Source organism: Mesoplodon densirostris, chromosome 11 (assembly GCF_025265405.1).
Source record: "Mesoplodon densirostris isolate mMesDen1 chromosome 11, mMesDen1 primary haplotype, whole genome shotgun sequence".
NCBI lineage: Eukaryota > Metazoa > Chordata > Mammalia > Artiodactyla > Ziphiidae > Mesoplodon > Mesoplodon densirostris.
The window spans coordinates 82,974,360-82,993,821 of NC_082671.1; the positions used below are offsets into that span (position 1 = coordinate 82,974,360).

General features: G+C 41.0%; 1 protein-coding gene across 15 annotated transcripts in view; it reads left to right on the plus strand.

Annotated features, from left to right (window-relative positions):
- ANKS1B (ankyrin repeat and sterile alpha motif domain containing 1B) overlaps positions 1 to 19,462 on the plus strand; it is a 1,156,804-nt gene that overhangs the window by 1,094,588 nt on the left and 42,754 nt on the right. For all 15 annotated transcript variants that reach the window (XM_060113525.1, XM_060113526.1, XM_060113527.1 and 12 more), the window contains 2 exons: positions 2,547 to 2,675; positions 4,590 to 4,661. In XM_060113525.1, the coding sequence (XP_059969508.1) occupies positions 2,547 to 2,675; positions 4,590 to 4,661 (201 nt within the window). The remainder of the gene's footprint in view (positions 1 to 2,546; positions 2,676 to 4,589; positions 4,662 to 19,462) is intronic.

Consider the following 19,462-nt stretch of genomic DNA (forward strand, 5'->3'; position numbering starts at 1 on the left):
GCTTCACCCACCCATCCCCACCCCTACCCCCCAACCCTTGCCCCGCAACCCATGGTACCCCCAGCTCCTGCCATGTCTGTTGAGGCTTTTCTGAAAACTGCCCATTGAGCTTGGCCAAGGTGAACCTCAGCTAAATGCTGAGAGGGCTAACGTGAAGATTGGATGCTTGGTTTGGGTTGTCACATCCGCGGACACTGGATCGAAGGATCTTTTGAGGTCAACCAGCTCCTTTTGTATCATTCCACAAAGTTGTGTGCAAACTTCTGTTGTTCCGTTAACAGTGTTACCTGTGACTTAAATGTACAGCACCTGTTTGCTCTGTTGTTGTTGCTTTATCAAGGGAGGGGGGAGAACAGGGGAAAAGGTTAATGGGGGGAGATTAGAGGATGATTTGCTAAATGTGGGGAGAGCTTTTAGTTAAGAACTCACAGCTGCATGTTTCCAGAGTTTTAACTTATTTAAAGGTGATTACACTCAGCTTCAAAATAATATTGAAATTTGCATATTCTGCATTTTTTATTTTATACTAGTTTTTTTAAGAGCAAATCACAGCCAGTTGAAATAAAGACTGGAGAGATAATAGAGATCCAGACATTTGAGAGAGAAGGAAAAGAAAAGATCAAAATAGGAAGTCAGAGGAAGACTTACTCCTAATTATTTAATTGCGATCAGTTATTGCTTTCACGAAATAACAGTATGTATAAACATGAAGAAAAAACTCAAGAATGAGTCAGGGATGGGTCATAAAACATAGGATTTTTGTTTAAAAATGCTAAAGTAAATATTGCAGGTAAAGCCTTAACAATATCAACAGACAGGAGATGGGAGAATGGAGCCCTGTGAGAGTAAATCAGCAACTAGAACAAAACTAACAGAGTAGCTCAGGGCAGAGCGTAAGCGACGAGCAGAGGGGTTCTGACTGGTCACACACTCTGGTGAGAAGCCAAGGAGATAATACGAGGCTCACTTTGCTCTTCCCGAGGCTGAGAGTCACCCATCTTAAGGAGAAAAGCTTCAGGCTCTCTGCTTCATGAAAAGGCTTGTGCATTCCTCTGCCTCTATGAAAAGGCCTTTGCATTCCTAAGGGGCTCCAGAATTCTTTTGTTTTTTAAAGCCAGTTAGAATTTCCAGACGGCAAAGCCTATGCCTAACCCTTTCCAGTAATGACAGCCACCTCATGTTCCTCCTAACGTAAGTCCAAACTGCACAGAAAAGAAATTGGAATGGTACTCCTCTTCCCCGAAACACACATCCTATTTAAGCTCTTCCTGGAGACTTGGGGCTCTTAACCTTTTGAACTTTCTAGAGCATTTCAAAGAATTTAATGAAAGTTATGGACTTTTCTTCCCCAAAAACATACACCTACATCCAAAATTTGGCATTCTTATCCCAGACTTCTTGAAAATCCTCCTTAAGAAATCCTAGTGTCAACCCTTTTGCCAGTACTTCTATGGAACTTTGTCTCTAGCCAAGGTTTTATTTGGTTTTAGAGCTCATGAGACCTCTTTATACTCTTCCAGCTCCTGAGAAAGGTAATTTCTCATAATTCTGTAAGACCAACCAAATCCAGGTTAGAGGAGAGTGGCTTTGGAAATCTGCCTGTTGTCTAGATTTAGTTATGTCCAACAAAGAACCAAATCTTGAACAATCAGAATCTTTACGAGGGAAGGAGTGAGAAATCTCCCAACACGGGCCTTTGACTTTATAGATGCTCATACTAAACCATTACAGTAATAAAACATATCGAGGTTAACCTCATGGAAAATGATAATTAAAATGATAGAATGTCCTTCTGTCTTAGGTCTGTCTTTGTGGACATTTATGTACTATATGATATACCAGCATATGGGAATGTGCTTGTATTTGTGATTAGGATCCTCAAGTACATGTATACGCATGTATGACCAAACCTGGTATTTAAATATTTATTCTTCATTCATGCTTTAGGTTTTCTGAGGGAGGTAGCTGAGTATATCCAAGACAACCACAGTAATATTGTATTGATATAAATGAATTCAGAGGAGGGAAACTAGGTATCATCCATTAGTATATTTTTCTTCTAAAATTCTGTTTAGTGTCACACCTACTGTATCTTTTCTCCAGAGATATAAAATTATTCAGAGTACATGGTACATGTCCTAACTGGGAACTGAAATCTATGGAACTGTGTATTCTGAATGCAAAAGCAGTTCAAACTAAAAATTTCAAATAGTCAAGTTTAAAAACAGAAAAGTCTTTCAAAGATTCTATGTTCTTTTCTGTTGGAACAGAAAATTAGTAAATCATTTATGAATATATTCACGTTTTATTTTAAAATTACTTATCTTAGGGTGTCATTCTAAAAATAGAATAGGTCAACTTCTTTCATACCTCAAAAATTAACTCAGCTTTGGGAAATACGATGCTAAGACATATAAAACCATAACAAACATATAATACACATTTGCACATTTACAGCACACAGGTATAAGATGAACTCAGGCCAGCTATAGGGAATGAACTTGGCCTACTGCTCATGTTACCTCTAGAATAAATGTGATTTTCAGACAGGAGACTGGGGAGAACCTTCCATTACCTTGCGACCTCCAAACGAAGCCACAGCCTCAACTCCAGTGCAGTACTGGCAACACCACCCGGAAAAGCTCATCTTCCAGTCGTGTGATTACAAAGCTTTTGTAAGTTACCCAGAATTCAGTACTTGGGTACCAGCAGGGATAGAGGGTACATTTCTAACCTGTTTACTTCTATATTGAAGGTATCCCCAAATGTCCATCACTGAAATTCCTAAAATGTTTTCCCCTTCTCTTTTTTCTTAAAGTAGCCTTCTCACCACAGAGAAAGTCCAAATAAATAGAGCTTTATAACCCTTTTAATCTTGTAAGCTTAAGGTCTGTTTTGTCTTCTTATATAGTTGTATATTTTAAATTAAATGTGATAAACTGCTATCTTAAAATGGAAATGAGTATAAATACAGCACATATAGACATTTCCACTTACAAATCTCAAAACATTGGGTCTACTGCTCTATATAAATACCAGATTCTTTTCATTGTCATCATTTGGATTATATTACAGTACTGGGCTTTTTTTTTTTTTTTTTTTGAAATAGGAGAGAGAATCAGGCTTAGCTGAGAATTGTGAATGATATGAACAGGTAATGTTCAAAAGGTACCACTGGTTTGGGGGCAGGTGGTTGTCATGACTACAGCAGGGAAAGTGGCTGAACCCAGGACAGAGCATTGAAACTGTCTCTCTTAAAAATAAATGTTTCAATTAGGACAAAGTTTCCTGATACCTTAAAAGATAAGGATTTCACCACGATCATTTTCCTTAATTTGATGAAGATGTGGATGTTCTGATTGTCTCACAGCAATTTAGCCTTTTTTTTTTTTTCATTTTGTGCTATCTGCACCTCTTTAACTGCTTATATCTTGAAGCATTGGACTCATTTCAATAGTGATCTTCCCAAAACTGTGGGATTGAAATGCCTCCCTCCTCCAAGGCTCAAATGCCAAATCCCTGAGCCTTTCTGAGCATGCCTTTCTTGGAAGGCTTTGACCAAACCCTCTGCTATTGTGCCCCTGCACAACCTCTTCAAGTCAGGGACCTCCCGGGTCGGTAGGACTGATTCCCAACCCAGTTTTTACAGAGTGCCAGGGTCTCCTCGGTCATGTCAGGAAAATAATTATTTTAATGCACTCTTCTAAAAAGGACATATAGAGCTCTATTTTTTGAAGGGAATTAGAGAAAAATGATAACTGGAAAGAGCCCTGTTGAAGCTTCAGAAGGTTGAAGGGAAGTCAACTGATAGAAAGACAAAATAGACATTTTGCTAAAAACTATTTGCCCCCAGCCAGAATTTGAAGCATGCGTGACGATTTGTACCAAGGCCGTATTCGAGCCTATCACCTAGCAGCAAAGTGGTTGGTCATTCCTGGGAGGAGACACTCTCATCCTTCTCCTGCCCCATTCAGCCCCTCTGGTGTCAGTTTGCACCAAAGACTCAGCTCTCTGGGCTGTGGAACAACTGTGAATGACATTCCCCCTCCCCGCACGCTCCCAGCCTGTTCTCAAGTGGATCAACCACAGGGCACACAGCTGTGAATGAAAAAGGTCCAAAACTGCATCTCTGCCTAAGAACAGCCTAACGTTAATTACCTATGCAGCCAGCTAAGTCCAAATGGGGTGCATGTTGCTTAGCTTCTCAGCTGTCTCATACAACCCTGTAATTACATAGATAGTGATGTGATTTATTTTTGCAGACATAGCTGCCTCAAAAAAAAAGGGAAAACATTTTTAGATGCCCCCATTTTGCAGTTAAATATGATCTGAAAGATGGCGTCTTTAGAAACTGCTACAGTTTTATTATAAAGAGCAATTTACAGCTTTCAGAACTGTGCTTAATTCTGCTGCATTCTCTCTATACGTGCATTTATTTGTTAGAATTAGTTACCGTTAGTTTTTAAAAGTTATGCAGCAGCCTACAGCCAGGAAACCTGGCCAGTAGTACTTCTACAGTGTGCTTTTAAATTGCTACTCATATTTATATTCTGTTTTTCATAAATCGTTTAATTTTTTTTGTATTTCAGTATTTAGGTTCTATGCTGATAAAAGAACTCAGGGGGACAGAATCAACCCAAGATGCTTGTGCAAAAATGCGGGTAAGTTTGCCAAACAATTTTATTTCTAGTCACTGAAATACTAAATACTGGCTGTGGATACAAATTGCCACTTTTCAAATTACTATTTTCTTCATCTGTTGGTCTGCTGAATCACATTGGTGTTATATAAAAAGGTGTTTGGGTTTTGTTCATGTTTTTATATTTGAGCTTATGTCAGTGTAGTTTGAGCTGATGTCTGTTTAATTCAGTTACTCTTATTTTTAAAGATTTAAAGATCAGTATACATTGATCATTCTCCAGATTAGGAGAAAAGTGACCTTTAGTTTACTACAAGAAAATGTTTTAAGCACCCACTTGACAGTCTGAGAATATTTATTGAAAAGACTGCCAACTAACTAAAAATTAACAAATGAGGAATATTGAGAGCATATTATAAAAAGCTAATATTCCTTACGAGCCTTCTTAATTATTCATTTTTTAATGTAAGAAAAACATTCAACTCTGAGCTGAATCACATAAGGACACAATGTTGACAGAAATTGCATTCCAGGTGTCTGTGATTGGTGGCTGCTGGGTTCTGAGGAGTCCGTGTTAGCCAAACTGATTCTCACTCACCCTACAGATCCATGTGATCTTTTTCTTTCATGTGTCCTTCTTCTTCTTCCTCCATAGCAGACGTGTAGAGGATATGGTGATATCTGACTGATGACACAAATTAAGAATATCGGACTTAGTCCATATAGCAACTAATCAGGGTCAAATTTAAGATCATTAGCAAGTGAGCCCTAACTTTTGTCATTTATTTTGATATGAGCAGCTTTTGATGGGAAATACTTAAAAGCATACAATTTAACAGTTACAAAGGTAAACATGTAATGTCCATTGCTCATGAAAAGCTAAATACATGTGAATCTTCATGAATTTGACACCTCAGTATGTAATCGTCATTTTAATATTTTGATCATTTCAGCAACAGAAAAACTGAAACAGTTATCCTTCTATTTGATGTAGTTATACTTAAATTGTCAGGACCAGTGAATCTTTATCCCAGGTACTGTTTAGATGAAAAACACTGTGATGCGTGCAGCAACTCAAGTTCTAGTTCTGTTGCTGCTTACTTGCCTTAGGAGTCAGTTTTTAGTCATAATAATAATAACTGGTAGCATTTACTGAGTAGTTACAGTGTGCTAATCTTCTGTGCTGAATACTTTGAGTGTTCAGCTCATCCAGTCTTTACTACAAAGCTATAAAGATTAGTACAATTGTTGATCCCATTTTGCAGATGGAGAAACTGAGGCTTAGAGAGCTTAAATAACTTTCTCAAGGTCCCGCAGTGAATAACTTGCCAATCTGGGACTGGGTCTGTCTGACTCCAGAACCCAAGCTTTGAACTACTACATTCATCTGCTTCTTCTGGGCCTCATTTTCTTAGAAAGTAAGGACATTGGACTGGATGCCCATTAGGGTTCTTCCTGGTTTTATAATTCTGGGAATCCTGTATACTAAATATCTATCTGATCTAAATTACGTCACCAGTGAACAATAAGAAATGGGAAAGGTTTTCAATCATCAAGCCTCATAATAATTTTAGAGCTATTTATGAAGATGTCTAAGAAATTAATTTGGCGTCTCTGACTTAATACATCTGAGTCCAGCCACTTCGATATGGTAATGAGCACAAATAGCGCGTAGAGCACACAGCACCATTTAAAATACACCAAATCAGTGATTTGAATTTCAGTCAATTTCTTGAAATTAAGTGGATCTGAAATTCCATTTGGATAGCAAGAGCAAACCCATTTTAATAGTCTCAGTGGAGAATAATTTAGTTAAATACTTGTCTGTTGCTTGAAATGAAAAGGCCATCTATTTAGAAGCCAGTCTTCTGTTCTTTGGGGGTGTTTTTCCAGTTTGCTGCCCTTGGTGTTTATTTTGGGTAGTTTACATGAAGATAAGAACTTTATTGCTTCTTAGGATATCATAAACCCTTATTTCCCATCTTGATTAAATGAACATCAGTCTTTGATACAGTAGCTGAAGTTGTACTCACTGGGTTCACCAGAGCCTTTCAAAACCGGAAGCGCAGATTTGATCTGTTATCTGGAACTATTGAATTGTGAATTAGAGCTCTCACCAACTAAAAATGGTGTGGATCTCAACTTGCAGTTAATGTTCAGTTTGAACCTCCAGTTGCTGTTTTCTCTCTTTTCAGCATGGTTGCATTTCAGCCAAAAGTCCCAGTCTAATCCAGTCTCCCCAGGGGAAATACTTTAAGGCACAGATGATCTTAAAGTTGTGATGTACCGTAATGTCACTGGGCCAAAGTATGGTGCACTAAAACTTTACCTGGTTTCCTCTTTCAATTCAATTGAAAATAAAAAGTTTTCAATTCAACAGTATGAATTTTAGCTGAAATTAAAATTTCTTTCCCAGTAAGAAGTAAATCAGTGTAGTTCCTTATTCTGAGAACTATTTCCTTAAATGTGTTTTGTTAACAAAGATGACTACAATTTGGCTCCTGCTGTCACTGAGTACAATTCAGTGGAGGAGGCCAACATGTTAACATTAATTCTAGGAGTAGCAGAAGTATCACCATAGAGGTGTCTTCATGTTGCCATCAGGCGTGGTCTCCTAAAATCAGTTTATTGGGATTAATAACAGTTAACACTTGAGAGCTGTGGGCCAGGCCCTGCACAAGTGAAATGCACATTAATTCATTTAATCATGAGATAAGTATTGCTGTTGTCCCCACTTTCCATATGGGGAGACAAAGGCCAAGGAAGGTTAAGTAACTTGCCCAAGATCACCCAGCCAGTGAGTAGTGGAACCAGGATTTGAACCCAGGCAGTCTAACTCCACCACCCATACTCGAATCCCCAGGCTGTACCACCTCTCACTTGTGCCAGTGGAACGTTTATTGTCCTGAGTTTTAAAATAGCTGAAAAGGTGGATCATTTATGTTGATAAAGAAATAACTTTAGGAACCCTCAAAGAGTGTATAAGATTAGTACCAACTAAATTAAGCCATTTAGGTACAAACATATGTAGTAATTTGGGCTACATTCCAATGTACTAACATAAATAAAAATTTCAGGAGATTTATTTTGCATCCTTAGCAACTATAAATGTTTTTTTCCATAACACTTACTTTAACACATTCAGTTTGCCCCAGCAGAAACGAAACACAGTTTTCCCTTCTCAGATAGTCATGATTGGTTATTTTCTGAGTTTATCTAAACCTGTTTATTCATCTCTAAGGTCCCATCAGTTCTGAAATAAAGATAATTCTACACTACTCTCCTGGTGTTCTATTATACACCTATTATTTCAATTAAAAATACACCATAATTAACTAACATGTGTGAGATGATAGTAATTCATATCATTCTACAATATGGAATCACTTCTCTGTTTGTTCAGGTTAACCAGTCTCTTTCCTCTTCAAACTGTCTTAAGATTTTTTAATTAAGAGACTTAACTTTTAGAGAAGTTTTGGGTTCACAAGAAAATTGGGCATAAAGCACAGAAAGGTCCCTGCATCACCACCACCCTCACAGTCTCCCCTGTTACTAACATCTTGCATTAGTGCAGTACATTTGTCACAGTTATGAACCAATATTGATATATTATTATTAACTAAAGTCCATGGTTTACATTAGCATTCGTTCTTTGTGTCATACAGTGTTTTGGGTTCTGACAAGTGCATAATATCATGTGTCCACCATTACGATACTGTACAGAATAGTTTCACAGCCTAAAAATCCCCTGTGCTCCACCTACTCACCCCTTCTCTCTGCTGCTACCGTAACGCCTGACAACCCTGACCTTCTTGTTACATCCACAGTTTTGTCTTTTCCAGAATGTCATGTAGTTGGAATCATACAGTATGTAGCCTTTTCAGACTGACTTCTTTCACTTAGCAGAATGCATTTAAGGTTCCTGTGTGTGTTTTGTGGCTTGATAGCTCACTTTTTTTTTTTTTTACATCTTTATTGGAGTATAATTGCTTAACAACGGTGTGTTAGTTTCTGCTTTATAACAAAGTGAATCAGTTATACATATACATATGTTCCCATATCCCCTCCCTCTTGCGTCTCCCTCCCACCCTCCCTATCCCACCCGATAGCTCACTTCTTTTTATCACTGAGTAATATTCCATTGTATGGATGTACCACAGTTTGTTTAGCCATTCACCTATTGAAGGCCATCCTGGTTGTTTCCAAGTTTTGGCAGTTATGAATAGAGTTGCTGTAAACACTTTTATGCAGGTTTTCATTGTAAGATTCCCCCCATCCCTGGAAGAATTATCTTCTGAATTGTGTTTAGTGAAAAAGAATCAATAGAAACTTGCAAGAAACCCTGATCATTTTTTAAGTAAAATTGTAGTTTTTGCCTTATCTTTTAGAGTTTTGTTGGTTTTTTTTTTAAATAAAAGCCTACGAGACTATCCATGTCTTGATACTGAGGCATACTTTTAGGAAGAATAATTTCTATGAATTATTTTTCACCTTAGTGGTACAACTGGGCTGCTTATTTCCTTTCCCATGACAGCTTTACAGACATGTCTATTTAAAATTAAAAATTTAAAACATATTAGTAATATGTGAGGAGTTGTAAAAGATATCCGTTTAATCTGAACACATTCATTTAGTGCTGCCTTTATGTTCCTGGTTGGGTTTTCCAGCTAGATTTGTGCTCAGAACCAGAGTCTTCCTTTCTAAAAGGATTCCTGAGAGGAATCCTAGCTCTACGGTCCTGAATACGGCCCTCCCCTAACATATTCCCCACAGAACATGGAACCTTCCCTCTGTCACACCTCACATAACACTGTGTGACGTCTGGTTACACCTGCCCTGTGCCCCTTAGAAGTCAGGAACCGTGTGTGCTGCGTCCCCAGAGTCTGCTGTATAATAGCTACCTTACGAAGTAGCTGTGATGGTTCCATAAGGTAATGCCTATGAAGGGTCTAGCTAGCTCAGTGAAATCTTAAAACATGTGACCTCTTCCTCCAAACATTGGAAAAACAAGTAAATTGATGGATAGATTTGCTTTGGATTATTTCATTTGTTTTTCCCCACCTCTGATGGGGTCCTTACCCTGGTTTTCTATGTATACAGTATGTAAGAGAGTATTCAGAAACTTAGGGGCCCTGCACTCTTCTTTCCAATTTTTAAAGGCCATTGCCAAAAGCGAGAAAAAAATGAAGGTACACTGTAGATACGATGTTATATGTAATTTTGCATTTCATATTTAGGGAGGTAATTTGTTCCTAATTCTATTGGGAGTTGCTTCTTTTAACTAATGTGTCCACAGGACTGAACTTTACAAAGCAATAAATAGATTGCTTGGGCCTTTCAGTTCTCTTTAGCATGGTTAGCTCCCACTTCAAGATTCTAAGAGGTACAGTGTTTGGTGAAATGAGGGATTTGTACTGGCAACAGGAGGTCCTACTATTCCATTTTGCCTCCCTAGACTTACTCATACCCCATCCCCTAACCCTGAGTTTTGCCCCAGGGAATATTTATCACTAATATATAGCACTCTCTCACTTCCCTCATTAAATGTACCATAAGGAAACATCTGCTACTGTAAGAAGTAGGCCATTCTATTCAATTAATACTCTGAAATCTGACTTTCCCCTAATCCCATAGTTGACGGTTAGAAATGTTCACAGGTGTCACGGGTGTTTGCGTTCAAGGACATTTCCCTAAAAAAAAAAAAAAAGAAATATCTGTTCTCAACTATAATAAGGGAGAAATCGGCCTTTCTGATGTAAGAAAGGAAATATTTTAAAATTCTGTTTAAGTCAGGAATAAGCAAGTCTTCCAGTGTACTTCAGTTTTGGAACCTCTATTCCCCAAAGGACTTAGACAGTTTCACCATGGTCCAGACTTCTTGTTGAGTCTGTTCCCTTTAACTTTATATGATTTTTAAACTTTTAATCTGGAAGCAATTCTAAAGTTGAATTTTAATATAGATTTCCACATAATCGTCTGTGCCTTGGTTGAAGTGTGAAGACCATCTTTTTTCTGTGCTTGCAAGGAAAGAAATTAATGGCAGAGAATGGATTGGAAAGGTTGACTAAAGGTAGATTTTAGAATCAGGTGGACATGTTAAATGAAGAGGCCTCTCTCCTTAGGAGAGGCTCAAACTGAAGTCCTCATACAAATCCCTTCTCTGAGGAATTGTCATTTTCAGAAATAATTTCAGGGACTACTTCTTAGGAACAAGGCTGAGGAAAAAAACCTAAAAACAACTGTTTTTTAAAAGTTTCTATTGCCCAAGTTTCAGGGAAGAATCAAGTTTTATCTTTCACTCTCTCAAAAGTACTGCACAAGGCAGGTAAATACAGGTCTAAGCCCTTGAACGTGGTGTGTGTGTCTGTGTGTGTGTATTAAGATAGCAACACACACAACGAAACAGCCGCCCTTCTAACCCCTGTCACTGTGCTTTGCTCGTGTGTACTTTTTGCTCCGTGAGTATTGTATTTTCCTAGGAGTCTACCCAGTGGAACACCAAACGGTCCCAGTCACCTTATCCCCTATCATCTTCATACCCCAGTTCTCTTTACTTTTTATTTTTGTTTTTATTACTCTCGTTACTGGCTTTTCTCCCATGTAACACCCTCACTGCTCCACATCACTGAAAGATGTCATGTGCCTCTTCTGTCTTGAATTTCCACTTGTCTGAAGCTCTCTTTCTAAACATAGTGAGTCAGTTGTTTTTGGTTCAGATATATTGTTCTGCTGAACATTCACTGCTGCAGCCACCATTTCACTGCAGTCCAAGTATGTTCCGCAGAGATTTTTCAGTTACGCTGACAGATCTTGATTTTACTTCTGCCCTCCTTTGCCAGTGGGGTGCTGTGCTTTGAAAAGCTAAGCGAAAGCATTAATCCTCAGAATAACAGTCATAGCCCAAATCTATTGATGTTCACTACATACTAGGCACGGAATTATGTCATCTCACAACAGCTCCACAAAGGAGATGCTAATTAACATACCCATCTTACAGATGACGTAACTAAGACAAAGGGAGGTTAAAATACCTAGCCACATAGTTTGAAAAGGGTGGAGCTAAGACAGGAATCCAAACATACCCTCCTGTGCTCTTACTATAGTGAGTAGAGGAGGCCCTGGAGGAAGGAGCTTATCATTGGGTCCCTTCATAAATTCAGGATGACACCACACACACATACACACACACACGCTCTGAAGCTGTACTTAAATGTGATAGACTGAAAAAGTCTGTGTGTTTTTGCACATGTTTACAGTTGACTTTTCTAACTTAAAAAATCTTAAATTTTTTAAACTTTACATTTGCTTCTTACAAAAGCAATACACATTCAATATTATTCAACTTTCAAATAGGAATATAGAAAAGAGAAATAAAAACAACTGTAGTTTTACCACCCAGAAGTGGTAAACACCCCTCTGTTAACACCACATTTGTACATAATCCTCCAGACTGATTAGTTATGCATTTATAAGCATCACTTTTCTACAAAAAATGGAAATATTCTGAGCCTGTTTATAATCTATATTTAAATACAATATATTTTGAAACATTTTTATTCCAATAACTATTCATCCCCAATATTATTTGCACTGGTTGAACAATATTCCAATCCATAACTGAACCAAACATTTAACCAGTTCCCCTTTTTGGTCATTAGGTCATTTTCAATTTTTTCCAATTATAACCAATACTTTGGGTAACATCCCTATACCTCAGTCTTTTGCAGCTGGTCTGATTATGTCTTTAGAATAAGCCACTAAATGTAGAATGACTGGGTCAAAGAGTGTACACATCTTGAAACTCTGGGTAAGTATTGCCAAACTGCCTTACAAAAACATTGTTCCAATTTATACTCCCAGAAGCAGTCCAAGAAGACGCATTGATGTTTGCTTGTCACACCTCTCAGGGGAATAACTTAATATCTTGGATGTGTTCCTAGTTGAGGGCGAACTGGGGAACTTTTACGAGAAAACCTACATCTCCAGCATGACCTCTGGGCTTATCAGCTCTATCTGGTCAACATCTATTCTAGACATAACTCTAGAATCTGTCTTCAGGACCCAAACTCTTTATTTTATGTGCAGAATGTTTTATACTTTCACAGTCCCCGAGGAACCAAGGGTGAATTAAATAATACTTGTTAATTGCTCTGAAGACCAAGAGCTGCAGCTAACTGCTAACTAAGGATTTTTGGAAATCACTTGTCAAGTGGAGCATAGTGTGTTTTGATAAATTAATGTCTCTCTGAATTAACGTTAAGATGCAGTACAACTGAGTCTATACGTATAGCAGCAGAGAACAGTTCTGACAGTGACTTTCAATCAAACTGATCAACTGCATCTTTAGAGCAGAAGTTCTCAAAGTGTGGTCCCCAGACTGGCAGCATCAGCAGCATCTGGGAACTTGTTAGAAATGCAACGTCTTAGGCCCTACCACAGACTTACTGTCTCAGTCTGTTTGGGCTGCTGGAACAAAAGTACCGTATACTGGGAGAAATTTATTTCTCATGGTTCTGGAGACTGGGAAGTCCAAGATCAAGGCACTGGCAGATTTGGTATCTGGCGAGGGCACTTTTCCTGGTTCATAGATGGCTGTATTTTCACCATGCCCTCCTGGCAGAGGGGGCAAGTGAGCTCTTTCAGGCCTCTTTTATAAACACATAATCCCATTAATGAGGGCTCCACCCTCATGACCTAAGCACCTCGCAAAGGCCCCACCTCCTAATACCATCACATTGGGCATTAGGGTTCAACAAATGAACTTTAGGGGGATGCAAACATTCGGTCTGTAGCACTTACTGAATCAGAAACTCCAGGGGTGGCCCCCAACAGTCTGTCATTTACCAAGCACTCCATGTTATTTGAATGCTCTTGAAAGTTTGAGAACCACCGCCTTGGTCCACTGGGCATTCCAGTAAGGCTGCTGTGCAGATAGGCTATCCTGGTAGAACAGTCTGCCACAGTGCCTGGATACCAGCCAGGGCCAGAGGAATAGAGATAGAGGGCATTGCTTTGTGCCATGCAGACCTGGCCAGGGTGTGTGAGTTACTCCACAGTACAATAGCTGAGTCTGATGCCGGAGGAGGAGTTTGAATGGCTGCTGCTTGCCCACTGTCTGTTCTTGTCACGTGGCCTTACTTAGGCTCTGTATTCGCCCAGCCTTTGGGTCAGAGTCCTTGTGACCAGAAAAGCCCTTGAGAGGTCATTTACCCTCATTTTCCAGCCAAGTAAGACTTACCCCTAAGTCATTAGGGACACATGAGGGAAACTATTATTAACGACCAGATGGAGAAACTTCCCAGCTGTCGCTGATAATCATCCTGTCCTCGCAAGAAGTCTTTCCTTCTCATCTCACTGCTTGCAGTTTGAGCCAATTTCGTGTTGCCAAAACGAAGTCCTAACCCTTCCCTCCTTGAAGCTGAACTTCACAAGATCTGTGACACGTTTGCTGCCATAGGAACCTCTTGGTGCATCTCTAGTCACATCCATGGTTCTCCTCCAGGTTATTCAAAGGCCTCCATGCCTGGCTCTGAGTACCTCAGCTCTCTGAAACATCTCCTGAGTTCTCCATGTGTCGAGAGGCTGGGACAGTGGTTCTTCTTTATAAAACTGGCTTCTTCCTCATTGCTGTACATTAATTCATTTGCTCATTCCTTTAACAGTCATGGATTTCAGCAGCTTTTAGATCAAACCCTGTGAAATTGCTGATATTTAGCCATTTTTGACCCTTAAAAATGACTTCATAGGGTTCACCTGAGACCATGTGCTAGTCATTATAAGCGAGACAAATCGAGAAAGGTGTGGGCCGTCCTCAAGCCCCACCCCAGAGCGGCGGACCCCGAGGAACGGCAGAGGCTCACAGAGCAGGCGGGGGAGCAAAAGGAAAGCCGTCCCGTCAGCTGGGAGGCCAGAAAGTGACTTTGAAACTGAGCTTTCCCCAGAAAGTGACCTTGAAACTGATCTCCAAAGGGTAAGAGTTCATTTTAAATGGCTGATTTGCGGTCTGTTTTTTCTCTCTTAATAATCCCCACAACGTAGCTGGTTTTACTGCATACAAAATCACCACAATATTTCTTGTTTGGTGTATTTTTTAAATCATTTGAAAGTCACTTGAGGCTACCAAACATAACTGTTTGATCCTATTTTAATTTACTTGCTGAAACTGAGTATAATAATTAAGTGTTGAAACTAAGGAAAATATTATATGGCAAAATTAATAGTTATGACTCAGCACTGAATATCTAACTAGAAAGCGTTCTCAGGGTAGCCGTGTGTAGGTTAAAATACGCTCTAAGTTGGATGGCAGTAGACCATTGGGAAATCTGTGCCAGTCTGTGCTTAAAATACCCTGGCAGTTACCGGGGTATTGTAAGAATGAAGAGTCAGGGCTTCCCTGGTGGTGCAGTGGTTGAGAGTCCGCCTGCCGATGCAGAGGACACAGGTTCGTGCCCCGGTCCAGGAGGATCCCACATGCCGCGGAGCGGCTGGGCCCGTGAGCCATGGCCGCTGAGCCTGTGCGTCCGGAGCCTGTGCTCCGCAACGGGAGAGGCCACAACAGTGAGAGGCCCGCTCACTGCAAAAAAAAAAAAAAAAAAATGAAGAGCCAGTGACCTCCTCCCCGTGGACTGCCACACTCTTTTTCCTCTGTGTGCTGATTACTGGGCACAGTTGATTCCTGTTAGGAGCATAAATGTCACTCTGGACTCAAACCCAACATTACAGCTCACAACTGAAGTGTTTCCAGTCCCAGTTATAAACCTCTTTGCTCTCATTCACACTTGTGAAAGTCCTGCTCTGAGATGCAAAGGTCCCTGCAATCTCACAAGGATATTCTCATACTGTTGATTCTGCATTAGGAAATGAGAAACTATTGATATTTTCAGGGTGTGCTGTAAGGCTAGAACAAAAGCTCAATGGCAAATTCTTACTTGATACAAATATTCCAAGCAGTTCATAATTTGTAATTTAAAAGGAAAAGAAAAAAGATGGTGAATTTTTGGATTCACCAAGGTTGATTCATTCCTTGGTGAATCCAAAAATCCCTCTTGAAAAAAAAAATGCTCTGAAAGTGTTCAGTTACTTTTCCTGTTAAGAACAATATTTCAGGTGTCCACCTCCAGATAGAAAATTATGATCCCTGTTCTGTGTGATGCTTAAAAACAATATAAATCCAAGTGCTAAATAAAGGACTGGCTTTAAATTGAAGATTCAAAAGTTGCATTTTATTTTAGGTTTCAGAAATGTAACATCTCTATATAACTAAATACTCTTTCTCTTAGAATAATAAAAGGATGATCATCTTAATTAAGGAAATTGTGAAGAAAATACAATGGAATATCACTGTATTCTTTCAGCTTTCAGTGGGAGAACAAGCTGCTGCAAAGGTTAAGTTAATTTAGGGCATTACCCGTGAGTATGTAGCTGATTAGGTATGCAGAGGTCCTCATTACAAATTAGTCTCTCCTGTGAAGCTGGCTCTGGAGGGAGGGGATTTGAGGACTCTGGGAAACCTCAGAAATTCCACAGAGTGGGGCATAGTAAAAAGCAATTAGAAACAAAAGGGAACCACAAAAGAAAGTTTGCCCTAAGCATTTTACTGAGGAAACGGGCCTGAAGAAGAGAATTCTGTTGATACAAATAAATAAAGCTTCAATGTTTAACATACACATATGGGAGTATTCACCATCCAGAAACACAGCAAAGCATGAAGGTAGGTCATAGAAACCAAGCTGCCTGAGAGCAGATGCTTTGTAACCTGAGCAGTGGTGTCCAGACTAGGTGCCTTTTTCCCCCCCCGCCCCCCCGCAGTACACGGGCCTCTCACTGTTGTGGCCTCTCCCGTTGCGGAGCACAGGCTCCGGACGCGCAGGCTCAGCAGCCATGGCTCATGGGCCCAGCCGCTCCACGGCATGCGGGATCCTCCCGGACCGGGGCACGAACCCGTGTCCCCTGCGTCGGCAGGCGGACTCTCAACCACTGTGCCACCAGGGAAGCCCCAGACTAGGTGCCTTTGTCCCTGGGCAGGAGAAGAAGGTGATTACAACACTGAAGAGAAGCTGGGGAGGGTGGGACTTCAGCTGCCTGGGATCAGCCTGAAGCTCCAAGCTCACATTTTGATATCTGAAAAGCCTTCCTAAAATGCAGTGCTTATTGGATTTCTGGCCTCCCTGGTTAGCCAGTGAAGACTCAGTATATTTACCTTCTTTCTGTGTGCTTTCATCTTTCATTAAAATTATGTGTGAATAGACCTCTCTAAAGCTCTGTAAAGTACACCATCAGAAAATCCTCTAGATTCTAGAGTCCAGAAAGAGGTTGGATCCGTATCTCTTATAGAAATATAATCACCTTAACAGAGGTGCATTACCCTGAAGATCTCCCACAGCCCCTTTGAACTCTGTGGCTGGCCAGATCCATCATCTTCTTATCTTGACTCAGTGGAAAAAGAAGTACAGTTTGGGCCGCAGGTTGGAACCTGTGGCCACCCCCAATACCGCCATTCCTAGAGGCCTGTGCACAGCCTGCATCGTTGGGACCCCAGTGCGGCCTCCAGTTAGGAAAGCAGGGATTCTTGCCACCCACGAAAGAAAGAAATGACCATCCTTTATCTTTTCTTCTTTGTTCAGCTTGGCTGGACATATGATGTGAAATCTTTGTATCAGGACAGAAATCACCGCTGATGCCCTCATTTCAGCCTAAGAGCCTGTGTCCTGACCTGCCTGTCTTTCTAGCTCTCTGGTCCCCCTCTTGGCATTCATTGCACCGTGTTCTTTTCTGTGTCTGCTGTCACCATTGTCCTGAAGCTGCTCTTGATCAAATCAGCAACAAATTTTTCTACTTGCCCAAACCAGGGGTTTCACCCAGGAAACCCAGTAAAAGTAGCAGCCACTCCTATGTGTGCCAGCTGCTGTGCTAGGCACAGATTTTTAGGCCTTTTTAGTCCTCCTGGCATCAGGCACTGCTCCCACCTTCTAAGGAATCTTCTTGACTTGTGATACTGCTGTCAGGTTTCAGGTTCCTTCAATGACTCTTCTTACCCATTTCTTAAGTATTAACCATCCCCTGAGGGGTGATTCTTAGACCTCCTCTAGTTCACTCTTTTTTTTTTTTTCGGGCCTCTCACTGCTGTGGCCTCTTCCGTCGCGGAGCACAGGCTCTGGACGCGCAGGCCCAGCGGCCATGGCCCACGGGCCCAGCCGCTCTGCGGCGTGTGGGATCCTCCCGGACCGGGGCACGAACCCGCGTCCCCTGCATCGGCAGGCGGACTCTCAACCACCGCGCCACCAGGGAAGCCCTAGTTCACTCTTTGAGCCACTTTATCTGCTCCCGTATCCTCAGCCACCCCCTCAATGTGGTTGGATTTCCAGATCTGATTCTTATTTCCAGTTTCCTACTGGACATCCCCACCTGATTATCAAACTGATAATCACATTCAAGAGGGTTTCATGCAAAAGCACATTCCCCTCCTGTGTTCCTTATCTCGGCTGATGGCCTCTTTGTCCGCGGCATCCTCCCGCTCACCCATCTTCTGTCCGGATCAGTCAGCAGATCCTCTTGATTCTTCCTTACCAGAATGGCGGCTCCCCTTCCATTCTTCAGAGCATTACTTCAACTCAGGTGCTTAGGTTCTCCCAATTGAATTTACACCACAGCCTCCTGCCTCCCTGCATTCAGCCTCTAGCTGTTCCAGTCCATCCAACCACCAGAACTATCTTTCTGCAGCAGAGATCTGATCCCTACTTAAAAGCTTCCAGTGGATCCCAGCTTGGTGGAGTAAGTCACAGTCTTCCAAACCTATTGTACCAGCCTCATCTCCCACCAATTACCCAAACCCACTATATTATTTGTAGTTTCCAGATGTTTATATGTGTGTGTGTTGATTCTGTGGCTAAAACAGCCTCTGTGTCCTCTTCTGCCACATGGAAAATTCCTATCCAAGGAATAAAGACACAGACCTACTAGAGCATGGACTTGAGGATATGGGGAGGGGGAAGGGTAAGCTTTGACAAAGTGAAAGAGCAGCATGGACATATATACACTACCAAACGTAAGGTAGATAGCTAGTGGGAAGCAGCTGCATAGCACAGGGAGATCAGCTCGGTTCTTTGTGACTGCCTGGAGGGGTGGGATAGGGAGGGTGGGAGGGAGATGCAAAAGGGAGGGGATATGGGAACATATGTATATGTATAACTGATTAGATTTGTAAAATAAAAAAAATAAAAAAAAAGAAAATTCCTATCCAACCTTTAAGAGCCAGGTCAGTCACCCCTAGCAGGCAACCGGTGTTGGTTGAATGAATGGATGAGGACTTGCCCACTCTCTCATGCAGAGTGAGGCTCTCCCTGCTCAGCACTCTGGAAGCATTCCGTTCACATCTCTGTCCCATGTGTCAACATTTGCAATGTAGCTGCTCTCTGTATCAGACCAAGCCAGGAATGGTGATGTGTGCTTCATGTGCCCCGTCCTCTCCTTTTCCCATGGCAGACGTCGTTCCCAACCCTCTTTACGATGGAGCCCAGACACAGGCTCAGAATCCTTCTCAACACAGCACTAGACAACCACTTTCAGCAGACCGGAGTCTGCACAAAAATCTGAGGTCTGTGTGACATCCCCCGAAGAAGACTCTGCATTTTTCCAGCACATGGGCCACCTACCTAGTATAACCACTCAATTGCTCAATGAATGAGAAATGGGTTTTTCTCTTTTCTTCAGGGGTTTTTTCTTGATACTACATGAAATGTTGGTATTTTAAACTTAGGTTAGGTGTATATTATTTCATGTTACAGATAGATCTGTCCACGAGAATATTCACAGCAAGAGATGAGC